The 14,562-nt window shown below is 37.1% G+C and overlaps 1 protein-coding gene across 3 annotated transcripts in view; it reads right to left on the bottom strand.

Moving 5' to 3' along the window:
• Window positions 1-14,562, bottom strand: part of CCDC141 (coiled-coil domain containing 141) — a 203,580-nt gene that overhangs the window by 23,816 nt on the left and 165,202 nt on the right. For all 3 annotated transcript variants that reach the window (XM_060621974.3, XM_060621973.3, XM_060621975.3), the window contains 3 exons: window positions 7,170-7,310; window positions 6,147-6,341; window positions 1,044-1,227 (listed from right to left, as the gene is read on the bottom strand). In XM_060621974.3, the coding sequence (XP_060477957.3) occupies window positions 1,044-1,227; window positions 6,147-6,341; window positions 7,170-7,310 (520 nt within the window). The remainder of the gene's footprint in view (window positions 1-1,043; window positions 1,228-6,146; window positions 6,342-7,169; window positions 7,311-14,562) is intronic.

The raw sequence follows: 14,562 nt of genomic DNA, 5'->3' as shown, positions 1-14,562 counted from the left end.
ATCCTGTCAGCACCTCAACCTTGTGATCTTGGACTTCCAGCCTCCAGAACTGTGAGGAAATGAATTTCTGTTGTTCCAGCTGCCCAGTCTATGGTATCTTGTGATGTTAACCCTAGCAAACCAATACTCACTTTTCATACCTTTCTTACTGCATTAACCATAACATGACTTCTAGGCCTAGGTTGTGGATTCTCAAATGAAGAAACTAAGTTTTATTTGTCTTTAAATCAATCACACCTCTTCATAGATAATAGGTATTCAAATTTTTTTAGATAAATTTATTTGCATTAAAATTCTGGGTCCAATGATGTTTGGGTAGCCTGTAAGAGTTAAAATAATATTCCTAAAGCATCTTACTCGATGAAAATTTTGAAAATTGCATAGCTTTCATACTGAGCAGATGAAGATTGATGACATTCATTTATTTATACAAGGTATTTACTTAATGATTCATTTATTCACCAAATATTTGTGAAGTACTTAGTACATACCACAAAGCAGTAAACTAACAGGCAAAATCCCTTCTCTCATGGAGCTTACAGTCTGGTGTAAAAGCCAGGCAATAGACAAATAACTATACAATTTGTCAGGTGGTGATAAGGGCCAGGAATGCAGACAAAGCAGGATGCAGGATGATGAATAATGGGAGGGGGATTTAACTTGTCTTGGTCTTTGTGAGAAGTTAGTGTGTTTGGAAACTGAATAGAATACAGTGGATAAAATACACTGGAATAAGCGGAGCATTGTTCTGGTTTTACTACCCTGGGGATGAGCGACAGGAATAGGGGAGAAAAGAACACAGAGAAGGAGGGTTTACACAATATAGTGAAAATCCAAAGGCCTCCTCTCCTGCAGGCAGAAGTTACTTCCTATTTTCCCTCCTGCTTACTTTTATAGAGATGGGCTCTTATCTTGAGTCTCTTCCCCCAAGTAGTTGCTACAGTGAGGACCCTGAAGGCCTGCCATGCTCTGCTTTCTGCTGGATTAGGTGGCTATAGATTTGTTCAATGGCAAATTGCTGGATATTTTTAAAAAGACCTCACCATATAAGCGCTGGGCTAGGTCACTGATCTCCTGAATCCTTTCTTCTTGCTGAGGCACTGAGGGCATGATATACTTATTGAACTGCTGGTGGAGAATTTCCACAGCTTCCTTTGTCTTGCACTCTGTAGAGTATTTTCCAACTCTTACAACTGTGGCACTTGCATCTTCATACCAAAAATGACACTAAATTAAAATGGGATAAAGTATAGATTAAGGAGACACCATCCTTCTAAAGTTCTTCATTTTGACCACTGAAGTATCAAATTTCAAATCCCTCAAACTTTATAATCACATTAGTTTGAACTTTCTAAGTTATAATAAAGAAAATATCAAAATATGATCATATGTTTTTGCACTAGGGTATTAGAGTCAGTTAAGAAAATAAAGGTATAGAAATGCATTTGATTTTCCTGCCTTCTTAGATTTACCTAAAATAGAATTCCTAAGAACATTATACACTTACAAGAACATGCAGTAAAAAAAGTGTATAGCACTAAAAATAATTCAAATCTCAGCTAAAAGAAAAGAAAAAAGCCCAAACATACAAAATCTAGTCTATTTTTTTTTTTGCTTTTATTTTTTTTTAATTTTTTTTATTTTTTAATATATGAAATTTACTGTCAAATTGGTTTCCATACAACAACCAGTGCTCATCCCAAAAGGTGCCCTCCTCAATACCCATCACCCACCCTGCCCTCCCTCCCACCCCCCATCAACCCTCAGTTTGTTCTCAGTTTTTAACAGTCTCTTATGCTTTGGCTCTCTCCCACTCTAACCTCTTTTTTTTTTTTCTTCCCCTCCCCCATGGGTTTCTGTTACGTTTCTCAGGATCCACATAAGAGTGAAACCATATGGTATCTGTCTTTCTCTGTATGGCTTATTTCACTTAGCATCACACTCTCCAGTTCCATCCACGTTGCTACAAAAGGCCATATTTCATTTTTTCTCATTGCCACGTAGTATTCCATTGTGTATATAAACCACAATTTCTTTATCCATTCATCTGTTGATGGACATTTAGGCTCTTTCCATAATTTGGCTATTGTTGAGAGTGCTGCTATAAACATTGGGGTACAAGTGCCCCTATGCATCAGTACTCCTGTATCCCTTGGATAAATTCCTAGCAGTGCTATTGCTGGGTCATAGGGTAGGTCTATTTTTAATTTTCTGAGGAACCTCCACACTGCTTTCCAGAGCGGCTGCACCAATTTGCATTCCCACCAACAGTGCAAGAGGGTTCCTGTTTCTCCACATCCTCTCCAGCATCTATAGTCTCCTGATTTCTTCATTTTGGCCACTCTGACTGGCGTGAGGTGATATCTGAGTGTGGTTTTGATTTGTATTTCCCTGATAAGGAGCGACGTTGAACATCTTTTCATGTGCCTGTTGGCCATCCGGATGTCTTCTTTAGAGAAGTGTCTATTCATGTTTTCTGCCCATTTCTTCACTGGGTTATTTGTTTTTCGGGTGTGGAGTTTGATGAGCTCTTTATAGATTTTGGATACTAGCCCTTTGTCTGATATGTCATTTGCAAGTATCTTTTCCCATTCCATCAGTTGCCTTTTCGTTTTGTTGGTTGTTTCCTTTGCTGTGCAGAAGCTTTTTATCTTCATAAGGTCCCAGTAATTCACTTTTGCTTTTAATTCCCTTGCCTTTGGGGATGTGCCGAGTAAGAGATTGCTACGGCTGAGGTCAGAGAGGTCTTTTCCTGCTTTCTCCTCTAAGGTTTTGATGGTTTCCTGTCTCACATTCAGGTCCTTTATCCATTTTGAGTTTATTTTTGTGAATGGTGTGAGAAAGTGGTCTAGTTTCAACCTTCTGCATGTTGCTGTCCAGTTCTCCCAGCACCATTTGTTAAAGAGACTGTCTTTTTTCCATTGGATGTTCTTTCCTGCTTTGTCAAAGATGAGTTGGCCATACGTTTGTGGGGCTAGTTCTGGGGTTTCTATTCTATTCCATTGGTCTATGTGTCTGTTTTTATGCCAATACCATGCTGTCTTGATGATTACAGCTTTGTAGTAGAGGCTAAAGTCTGGGATTGTGATGCCTCCTGCTTTGGTCTTCTTCTTCAAAATTACTTTGGCTATTCGGGGCCTTTTGTGGTTCCATATGAATTTTAGGATTGCTTGTTCTAGTTTCCAGAAGAATGCTGGTGCAATTTTGATTGGGATTGCATTGAATGTGTAGATAGCTTTGGGTAGTATTGACATTTTGACAATATTTATTCTTCCAATCCATGAGCAGGGAATGTCTTTCCATTTCTTTATATCTTCTTCAATTACCTGCATAAGCTTTCTATAGTTTTCAGCATACAGATCTTTTACATCTTTGGTTAGATTTATTCCTAGGTATTTTATGCTTCTTGGTGCAATTGTGAATGGGATCAGTTTCTTTATTTGTCTTTCTGTTGCTTCATTGTTAGTGTATAAGAATGCAACTGATTTCTGTACATTGATTTTGTATCCTGCAACTTTGCTGAATTCATGTATCAGTTCTAGCAGACTTTTGGTGGAGTCTATTGGATTTTCCATGTATAATATCATGTCATCTGCAAAAAGCGAAAGCTTGACTTCACCTTTGCCAATTTTGATGCCTTTGATTTCCTTTTGTTGTCTGATTGCTGATGCTAGAACTTCCAGCACTATGTTAAACAATAGTGGTGAGAGTGGGCATCCCTGTCATGTTCCTGATCTCAGGGAAAAAGCTCTCAGTTTTTCCCCGTTGAGGATGATGTTAGCTGTGGGCTTTTCATAAATGGCTTTTATGATCTTTAAGTATGTTCCTTCTATCCCGACTTTCTCAAGGGTTTTTATTAAGAAAGGGTGCTGGATTTTGTCAAAGGCCTTTTCTGCATCGATTGACAGGATCATATGGTTCTTCTCTTTTTTTTTGTTAATGTGATGTATCACGTTGATCCATTTGCGAATGTTGAACCAGCCCTGCATCCCAGGAATGAATCCCACTTGATCATGGTGAATAATTCTTTTTATATGCTGTTGAATTCGATTTGCTAGTATCTTACTGAGAATTTTTGCATCCATCTTCATCAGAGATATTGGCCTGTAGTTCTCTTTTTTTACTGGGTCTCTGTCTGGTTTAGGAATCAAAGTAATACTGGCTTCATAGAATGAGTCTGGAAGTTTTCCTTCCCTTTCTATTTCTTGGAATAGCTTGAGAAAGATAGGTATTATCTCTGCTTTAAACGTCTGGTAGAACTCCCCTGGGAAGCCAACTGGTCCTGGACTCCTATTTGTTGGGAGATTTTTGATAACCGATTCAATTTCTTCGCTGGTTATGGGTCTGTTCAAGCTTTTATTTCCTCCTGATTGAGGTTTGGAAGAGTGTGGGTGTTTAGAAATTTGTCCATTTCTTCCAGGTTGTCCAATTTGTTGGCATATAATTTTTCATAGTATTCCCTGATAATTATTTGTATCTCTGAGGGATTGGTTGTAATCATTCCATTTTCATTCATGATTTTATCTATTTGGGTCATCTCCCTTTTCTTTTTGAGAAGCCTGGCTAGAGGTTTGTCAATTTTGTTTATTTTTTCAAAAAACCAACTCTTGGTTTCGTTGATCTGCTCTACAGTTTTTTTAGATTCTATATTGTTTATTTCTGCTCTGATCTTTATTATTTCTCTTCTTCTGCCGGGTTTAGGCTGCCTTTGCTGTTCTGCTTCTATTTCCTTTAGGTGTGCTGTTAGATTTTGTATTTGGGATTTTTCTTGTTTCTTGAGATAGGCCTGGATTGCAATGTATTTTCCTCTCAGGACTGCCTTCGCTGCGTCTCAAAGCGTTTGGATTGTTGTATTTTCATTTTCGTTTGTTTCCATATATTTTTTAATTTCTTCTCTAATTGCCTGGTTGACCCACTCATTCGTTAGTAGGGTGTTCTTTAACCTCCATGCTTTTGGAGGTTTTCCAGACTTTTTCCTGTGGTTGATTTCAAGCTTCATAGCATTGTGGTCCAAAAGTATGCATGGTATGATTTCAATTCTTGTAAACTTATGAAGGGCTGTTTTGTGACCCAGTATATGATCTATCTTGGAGAATGTTCCATGTGCACTCGAGAAGAAAGTATATTCTCCAAACATACAAAATCTAGTCTAATTGACTGAAATAATTAACAATACATGGATAAAGTATTGCCTGACTAACACTCTAATAAATAAATTCTCTTTTAAGAATGAGATCTAGTTTATCAATTAAGGAAGTATCATCTAAAGAATAGCATTTGACTTTTTTTAATAGAAGATACTCATGTAATATTTTCAAAATACAGTGGAGAACTGAGACAGTTTCTCACAAAAAATAGTAAATAACTGTGATGGAAGGAATGTGTCTGACCAAGGCCGGAGAAATTATGATGAGCAAGAAATAGAAGCACATGACTCTGTTAAGAGCTGCCTTTAAATAAGTGCCAGAGAGCTACAGCAAACCTATACATCAGATAGAGAAGAATGATCACCCTCATTCTCCTTAGCATGGTGTTACATCTAAACACTGCTGCATCAGTGGTAAAGAGAGACACGTTTTGTCTCACAGAATAATGGGCTTCAAAGAACCTCAAGTGCGGAATTTCTTCAATATGAAGTGTGCAAATAATAATTTTAACTTGTCAAATTTTGTAGTGTATGAGCACTCTACCATTTATCCTCTTGACAAAAGCAAAAATAATGCCAATAACAATCTTTTTACCTGAAAAATCCCAGTATCACTTTTCTTTCTAAACATTTTCAAATTCTGTGAAGTAAGTAAGTCATTTTGAGTATTTTAAAAAGCAGTGAACATAATTCCATGATGGTTAAACATCTTGAGTTGATGGGGTCATGTGGAAATGGGAAACTCTTATATGTTGCTGGTAAGAGAAAATTAGTAAAATGTTTCCAAAGAACATTTGGACATTACAATCAAAACCTTGTAACATTCATTCCCTTTGGTCTAGCAATTCTACTTTAAGAAATTATCCTAGGAAAATAATCATGAAAAGGAGGAGATGTATAGATTTCATGACAATAACATCTAAAGCAGTATTGTTTTAAAGTAGCAGAGTAATTTTACAAAACAATATTACATATGGATATCATTACAACAAGAAGATACCTCTTCTATCATTTCCTGGAGATGTTCGGTCAGGTCCAAATTCATCTTGTAATCTGTCACAACTTTTTCAAACTCATCCACATGTTTTTGCAAATCTTTCATGGTTTCCAAAAGGACATTCACTTTATTATTTGGATAATTTAAGAGAGAATAAGAAGTTTTATTCTCAACTTTTCCCATTTTCATTTTCAAAGCCTGTGCAAAAAAAAAACACCCAGCTTTTAGTATATGTGCTGCCGAAGCGAGCACAACACCCAGCTTTTAAAATAACACTCAATTTTTATTTATGAGGCTAGATAGTGATTATATAATAAGAGAAAAACTTGGAGAAATTTTTGCAGCTTTCTCCGTTATATAATATTAAAATAATAATTATCACGAATGTATTTTGGAAAGAATGGGTTTTCTTCCACATATTTTATTGATCCAGTATTAATATCATGTAGAAAATTCACTATGTACCAGGTTCTATTCCAGATTTCGAGAATGATACTATGATTAAAAAAGACAACGATCATAAAATAAAATATTTTATTGTCTTCAATAAGCTCACTGTTTCCTGGGAAAGGTATTCAAATAATCTAGCCAGGGGTTCTAGGAGCAGTGGAGGAGGTTCCTGACATTGGCAGGTGCAAGAAAGGAAAAGGGGTGTACAAAAGGTGTAGACATGCATGTGTGTGCACGTGCATGTGCACGTGTGTGTGTGTGTGTGTGTGTGTGTGTGTGTGCATGCGCTGTGGGGAAGAATGGAAGCAGAGAGGCTGGGTAAGTTTGGTACAATCCATTCCAGAGCTGCCTCAAGAGATAAATTAACTTAAACAATTTACATGGGAACCCAATTGTCACAAAAGCAGAAAACTACCTTCTCAGTCCCAATGCTACAAAAAGGCCCAAAGATTAAGCATCTAGAATTAAAATGCAAAATGTTTTGCAGTAATTGTAGTAGTTCATGCACATGCACACACACACACACACACACACACACACACACACACAAATGCACCACCCGCACTTTCTCTTTACCTGTATTTTTTCAGCATACACATCAACTTGTTGAATTTGATATTTAAGAGCCTTCAGATTCCGAGCTTTTTCATTTTTCTTGGTGTAATTAAACTTCAAATTGTTGAATTTCTTTTTTATATCTTTGAATGACTCTTTGAGCTGTAGTTCAGTAAAAAGAAAGAGGTGATTTCCTTAAAATGAGGACACTAATATTGACTTGTAAAAAATAAAAAGTCTAAACACTTCAAGATATTGATAATCTTCAAAATGTATTCAGTGATTTTGCAATAGGAAACAAGTCTGGTATATGCGAAATTAAACATATCCCCAAAATATAAGTAAGCATAAATTGTTCTTTGTACTTCTTGATTTGTAATTTATAATTAGATTTATAAGTATAGAATATCCTTTGGCCTCCAAACAAGACAATTTTTAACATACCATAGATTTTCAACAACTCAAATTTTCTTATTTGTATTGATTTGACATCAAGTGCCCCCATTCATTCCATTCTCAGTGCGCTAGCATTTGCCCCAGATCCTTTTATCTCCAGAGGCTCTGTCTTTTTTTTTTTTTTAATGTTTATTTTTGAGAGAGAGAGCACAAGCAGGGGAGTGGCAGAGAGAGAGGGCGAGGCACAGAATCTGAAACAGACTCCAGGCTCTGAACTGTTAGCACAGAGACTGGTGCGAGGCTTGAACTCCCCAACAGTGAGATCATGACCTGAGCCGAAGTCAGACACTTAACCGACTGAGACACCCGGGTGCCCCAAGGCACCCTTATGGCCATCAGGTATGAATTTATGAGGCTTCAACGAGCTGTTCCTGTTGAAGAGGTCAATGAAGAGTTGATATACAGACCACTGAGGACAATAGTGAGATGTAAGAGGAGACCCAATATGAGATTTAGCAGGAAAAGTACTTTATTTGTCCAAATCCAGTTTAAAAAAGTTATTTTTCATGAGCAGTTTCCAGAAGAGATTTCCTTATTAGGTATAGGCCACTAACTTCAGATGTCCTTCCAATCCAAAGTAAAGTGACAGTGTCACCACTGATGGCAATGCTAACCTGTGTATAAACCAAGCATAGGGCTATGAACTGAGACTAGGGCATGCATCATGACAGCCCGGAGAACACACAGGTCACCTTTACCAGTGACCAAAGTTCTAGCAGCCCATTCCATTAAACACACCACTTTCTGTGCCCTTCTCCATATTCAAGAAAGATAAACATATTGACAGGTTCTTTATATTATCAGCAAGGGGAAGTAAAGAGAAAGCATAAACCTTCTTAGATTATAGGGAAGCATTTAACAGCAAAAAATGAACAATGTCATGGTTGATAAATCTGAGCAATGATAAGAAAAGTCAGAAGCATATTAAAATTCTTTTCAATGGCAGCAAATAAATTATTTGGAAGGGAATAAGAGCTGTGTACATGCAGATTCTAGACTTGTAATGCATAAAAAAAAATATATCTGCCCTAAAAAAATATTTCTTTTCTCAAAACGCTTACTTCAAATTCTGCATATTATAAAAACAGAACCTTGACTTTATCTTTACCATTTCTTGGAGACGATTATCTAGAAAGGCCCTGGCAGACTTGCATGCATGGAAATTATTATGCTGATGCAATTTTTGCACCTGACACACCTATACCTAATCGGCGTTGTTTATTTTATATGGTAAATGAAATTGTTGAAGATGAGTTTTAAGCTACCAATTAAGCCAAGCACAGAGACCATATTAAACATTGAAACTGATAAATCAGTAACATTCTGAAGAGGTGGAAAGAACTATAGTTTCAAAATTTGAAAACTATTTCTCTATTAGAACTCAGGAAAATATTTGAGAATATCTTATTTCTGCTGCTATACTTATGAAATAACCAATAAATATTTAACTTCTTTGACATTCAGTGTTTTAATCTGCACATGTTTGATTTTAGTGGGGGAAAAAACAAATGGGATTAAAATACAAAGGGACTACATCCTGCATTATTCACATAGAGCTTTGGCAGGAACTTTTTTCCCCAAAGTCACAATCAGCAACTATCTGAGGAAACCACAGATTCTTGTATTAAAAAAGATGGTCTCAATAAAGAGTTATTATTTAATGGGTACAGAATTTCTATTTGAGATGATGAAAAAGTTCTGGAAATGGAGAGTGGTAATGGTAGTATAACAGTGTGAATACACTTAATATCATTAACCTGTACCCTTAAAATGGCTAAGGTAGTAAATTTTATGTTACGTGTATTTTACCACAATTTAAAACATAATTTTTATCTTTAATAAAAATAAACATAAGAAAAGAAGAAAGAACAGGGAAAATATATGTCCTGTCACTAACATGTATCCATTGGAAAATAAAATGTTATATTCTTTTTTTCTCTTATTGGAACATGATATATATTATACACTTCAGTCGAGAGAAAGGAAGAGGGGTTCTGTCATCAATCTGATAATCATTGGATTACATTGGCTTGTTTAAATGGGAAAGATCAACATCTATTTGAAAACCATGTGATGAATGGAGAAAGGCTGAGCCTTAGCACTGTAATTCTAAACCATGAAATTTTAAATCTACTTTGGATCAAAAAATTTAAGACTGGTAAATGATGAGCACAATTTTATTTCTGTTTCTCCAGAATGTATGCACTTCCACTGAAGATGATTTATAAGACCAAAGAATGCTCATGGCACTATGGGTATGTGAAACGGACTCAGCTTCTTTCTGACACATGAGCTCCTCTGACAAAGTTGCTGGCACTTTTTCCTTTTGGTCCCACCAGAAATGCAGTTTAAATCTTGTACCTTTCCCAGATCCAATTTCAGACTATTGCAGATACAAGCGGAAGGCAACATGAACAAACTGCCTTTAGCAACTAGATTTTCAGAAAAATCTAATCGTGCCTAAATTTCTTACCTAAATGTTCCAACATGAAAACTTAACTTCCCATCTAATCTCCATATAACTTGTCAAATTTTTAAAAAACTGAGTGCCATGGTCGCTTGGCTATGGGATCATTGTTCCTGCAGCTGTTTCTAACTTTAGTTAGCTTGTCAACAATGGGGAATGGTGAAAATGGCCAAGACAACTGCTCAACAGGAGGACATAAGCAGGAAAGAACACCCAAAGCTGGACGGGAGAGTTTACCCTATTAGAAAATTTTTAATGTTGTTATAATCCACATTAACAACATTTTCTAAAAGTCTTTAAAACACCAGGAGCATTTTCTTTTTCTAATGAATAATGTGATTTTCCAATCTATGTACTTGTTCAGCTCCTCCATATTTGTTATGGAATATGCAGACTAAGTTAATAGAGGTATAATTAGGAAAAAAAGTATTAAGACTTTGAAATTGTGGTTCTTTTGGGGGCACCTGGGTGGCTCAGTCGGTTAAGTGGTTAAGTGTCCGACTTCAGCTCAGGTCATGATCTCACGGCTTGTGGGTTCGAGCCCTGCATCAGGCTCTGTGCTGACAGTTCAGAGCCCGGAGCCTGCTTCAGATTCTGTGTCTCCCCCTCTCTCTGCCCCTCCCCCCACTTGCACTCTATCTGTGTGTGTGTGTGTGTGTGTGTGTGTGTGTGTGTTCTCTCTCTCTCTCTCTCTCTCAAAAATAAATGAACATTTAAAAAAAAATTTTAATTGTAGTTCTTTTGAAACTAGCAGAATGAACATCGTCACCAGATTTCCCAGGGAGCAGTAAGCCTCTCTCAGGGTTAGGAATGAACAAAGCTTCCTTGAGAAGAAGCAGAAGCAAAAGGGGCTGATGACAACCAGGCTGGCTTGCTATTCTTAGTCTTGACGAAGCTGGTCAAGGCTGCTTTGGCAGAAGAATGTATTATTGTGAGTCTGGTGCTGGCAAGGCCAATTTATGTGAGGGAAATGGGATATTTTAAAACTAAGGAAACACATTAAAGACAAAAGCCTTTCATTGGAACTATGGCACAGGTTTGGCCAGAATCAAAAATACAAAATCAACAGTCCATTTCTCTTAAGGTCCACTTCATGAGCTTCATTTCTTGCCCATCCTTTTGCCCATTTTAGAAAAAAGCTTTCTGGTGCTCATTTTGAGTAACAGAGGCTTCACAGTTATTATGGCCCAGGGATGCTTGCATTTGAAATGAAAGGACCCAAAGTTTCATAATTCAACCTGAATGATTTGCTACAATTATTATGGGTAGAATATTAAGCCTAAGTCCTGGAGAGATTTCGGGACAAGGCTCCCTTGGCCTCCTTCTGCTTGACAACTGCACCATTGCCTGCTGTGCTCAGGGCCAGGACTGTAGCAGCAGAAGTGGGGCAGCTTGGACAGAGAAGATGGGCACTCCATTTGACACTGGACGTGGCAGCATGTCTCAGTAATGGCTATTTTACAAACTCTGCAAGTTCACTGTCTTCGTAATAATATATATGTTTTATTTTCTGGACATGAAAACTATGATTTTATTTTATTTTATTTTATTTTATTTTATTTTATTTTATTTATTTTTGGGGGGGTACAAGTGAGCAAAGGGCAGAGAATGAGAGAGAAAGAGAGAGAAGCAAGACTCATGTTCACCCAAAGTGGAACTCAAGCTGACCCGATGAGGGACTTGAACCCACGAACTGCGAGATCATGACCTGAGCCAAAGTCAGATGCTTAACCGAGCAAGCCACCCAGGTGCCCAAAAACTATGATTTTAAACTCCAACTCTCTATATTCTTCAGGAAAAAGAGTCACTTTGCAGATGTTAAACACCAAACTTCTAACACATTTTATGCCTATGGGATGGGCATTTTCAGAACAAATTATAATCTTTCTTATTCTCTTATACATACCCTCTGAACGGACCCACAGTGTGGCCTGGTCACGACTCATTGTGACTTGAAGTCCCATGGGCGTTAATTCACTCTGGACTCCATGTTTCCTGAGGACTGTTGCAGTCTTGTGGTCCAGTACATAGTAGCCACATTGGTGATATGTGTTGAATGATGATAGTTTAGTTTTTTCTTAAAATCACTAGTGAGGGCTATCAATCTGAAATACCTTTACTATACCACAATGCTGCCCCATTGCATGTTTTCCGCATCCATGCATTCTTTTTCTGCTTCTTGTCCTGCCAGTGGGTGACTCTCCATGGTCATTTTGTCAATCAATAGCAAAGTGCTATACAATGTCAGGAAGTCTGATTTTATTAGTTGGATACATGTCTCTCCCTCGATTCTAATTTACTGCTCTAATCTGCCTTCTATCCCTGGAACTCAGATGACCGACTCACCCAAATTGACATAAAAATGTGTGTAAGTGGAACATGAGACTCTGACATATGGAATATACTATATGTGCACTAAGTCTTTTTTCTGCTACCTTCCTGACGTTGCTGCAGTATAAAAATTTCTGGCTAAAAAAATAAAATTATATGAAAGCTTCTGTTTGCAAAACTTATTTTGGAAGAATGGACACCAACCCAAATCTGTCATAGCTATTTTTTTCAGCAAGGTAGTTGTTTGTGACCCATATATAGACTCCAGTTACAAATTTCCATGAACATTATGTAAATGTAAAAGTAATTTTTTTTGTCACGTTGCAGGTAGAAAACATGCTCAATATTAACGTATTACATTTCTAAATGAAGATGTGTAAATGAATGAGTAACTAATAGTGTTCCGTCACATATTACCACAGAGAGTGTCTGTAAATGCCTTGTGTATTAACAGCTTATTTATGTTGCCAGGCAAGAAAATATATAGTGAAATTCAACATTCATGCATACAAATGTATCTTTGGGTAAAATGAATGAAAAAAATAACTCCCCAAAATCTGGCAGTCTGAAGGCTGTGAAGGTAGATGTGGAGAAAATGAGATTTTACAATTTCCTATGTCTTACATAGTGTATGAAATTAGACAATGAGAATATTTTACCCAAAGATAATCAAGGCGCAAAACCATGGTTCTTTATCTTTACAGAATATCATATCACATTAAAAAAAATCATATTTAGAACAGCCCACTTCATTTTGCCTTGAGGTACTGAGTCCTCTTCTGAGGGCCTTTAGTGCAGTTATAATCACGTAAGTTAGTTAGGGCATCATCAAAGGAACTGTGCTATTAGCATCAGCATATAAACAGCTTGTAACAGATATGTCGTAAAATAAGGCTAGAAGAGGAAAACACAGAAAAAGGATCCGTGGAACATTAGACCATGCAGTAGTTGAATGGGCTAAAACAGGAACGAGTAATGAACTCTGAGATTAGCAAGTGACAGTGTGTCAGTGCCCAATAAATGCCAATGCCCAATAAATGAGCTTTTGGCCCAAAGCTGACTCCTTAACACAACATGAACAGAAACTCTGCAGTTTGGTAGCATACTGCTCAAGTGAAAATCTTACACACCTCAGTTTTCTCATCTTAAAAATGAAGATGTCAAAGTAGAGATCTTTCAAAATCTATTTCAACTCAGCATCTGTGAACTTCCAAGAAGCACTTTAAGCACATTAGAAGCAAAACAATGTGTTTTCCAATCAACTTAAAAAATCAAATGTAATGTTTGGTTTAGTTCCCTAGTGGGGTGTCTGACTTCATTTTTTTATACCAAAAAGTAGTGTAAACTATTGCTTTTAATTTTATATAATGTTTCAAGTACGTACACCAAATATTAATAACTATAATATAATAAAAATGTCTAGGGGTGCCTGGGTGGCTCAGGCAGTTGAGCGTCCGACTTCAGCTCAGGTCATGATCTTGTAGTTCTGACTTTGAGACCTACGTTGGGCTCTGCGCTGACAGCAGGGAACCTGGAGCCTGCTTCAGATTCTGTCTCTCTCTCTCTCTCTCTGCCCCTCCCCCATTTGTGCTCTTTCTCCCTCTCTCTCAAAAATAAATAAATAAAGCATTAAAAAAATTTCTAAGTGTATAAATATTTTCACCACTTGGAATCACCCATCTGCACTTTGATCTTCACAATAAAACTAGAGCATACATACATTTATTTTACTAAACTGTACTGAAAATATTCCTTCTGCTTATTTTCCCATTAGGCTTATGGTTGGAAATTCCAGGATGTGGATGCTAAACTGTGACATGCCTACTACATTTCTATAAGAAGGAAAGAAGAAATAGATCAAAGATTTTCAAAGATCTTTTAAATGTGAAATTGTAACTTAAATCAAAGATTAGTTGGATACGAAGTAGAAGCAAATGGGAAGACTAGTTCTCTTAATGTTTAAGATCATGTTAAAGTGTTATCTGATTCCTAAAGCAAACCCACATGTATCTGGTTGCTCATTCCTGTTACGGTACAGACAATCCTGGGGTGTCCCTACTGTGACTACAAGGTACATCTGTCATCCTGGCTAGCTGGCTCCCAGCAGAGGCACATCACGAGGCAGCCTGTAAATAGAACCACTGTGGGAAGGGCCTAAAC

This window comes from Panthera onca, chromosome C1, assembly GCF_046562875.1.
Source record: "Panthera onca isolate mPanOnc1 chromosome C1, mPanOnc1 haplotype 2, whole genome shotgun sequence".
NCBI lineage: Eukaryota > Metazoa > Chordata > Mammalia > Carnivora > Felidae > Panthera > Panthera onca.
This window is presented reverse-complemented; position numbering and strand designations above follow the sequence as displayed.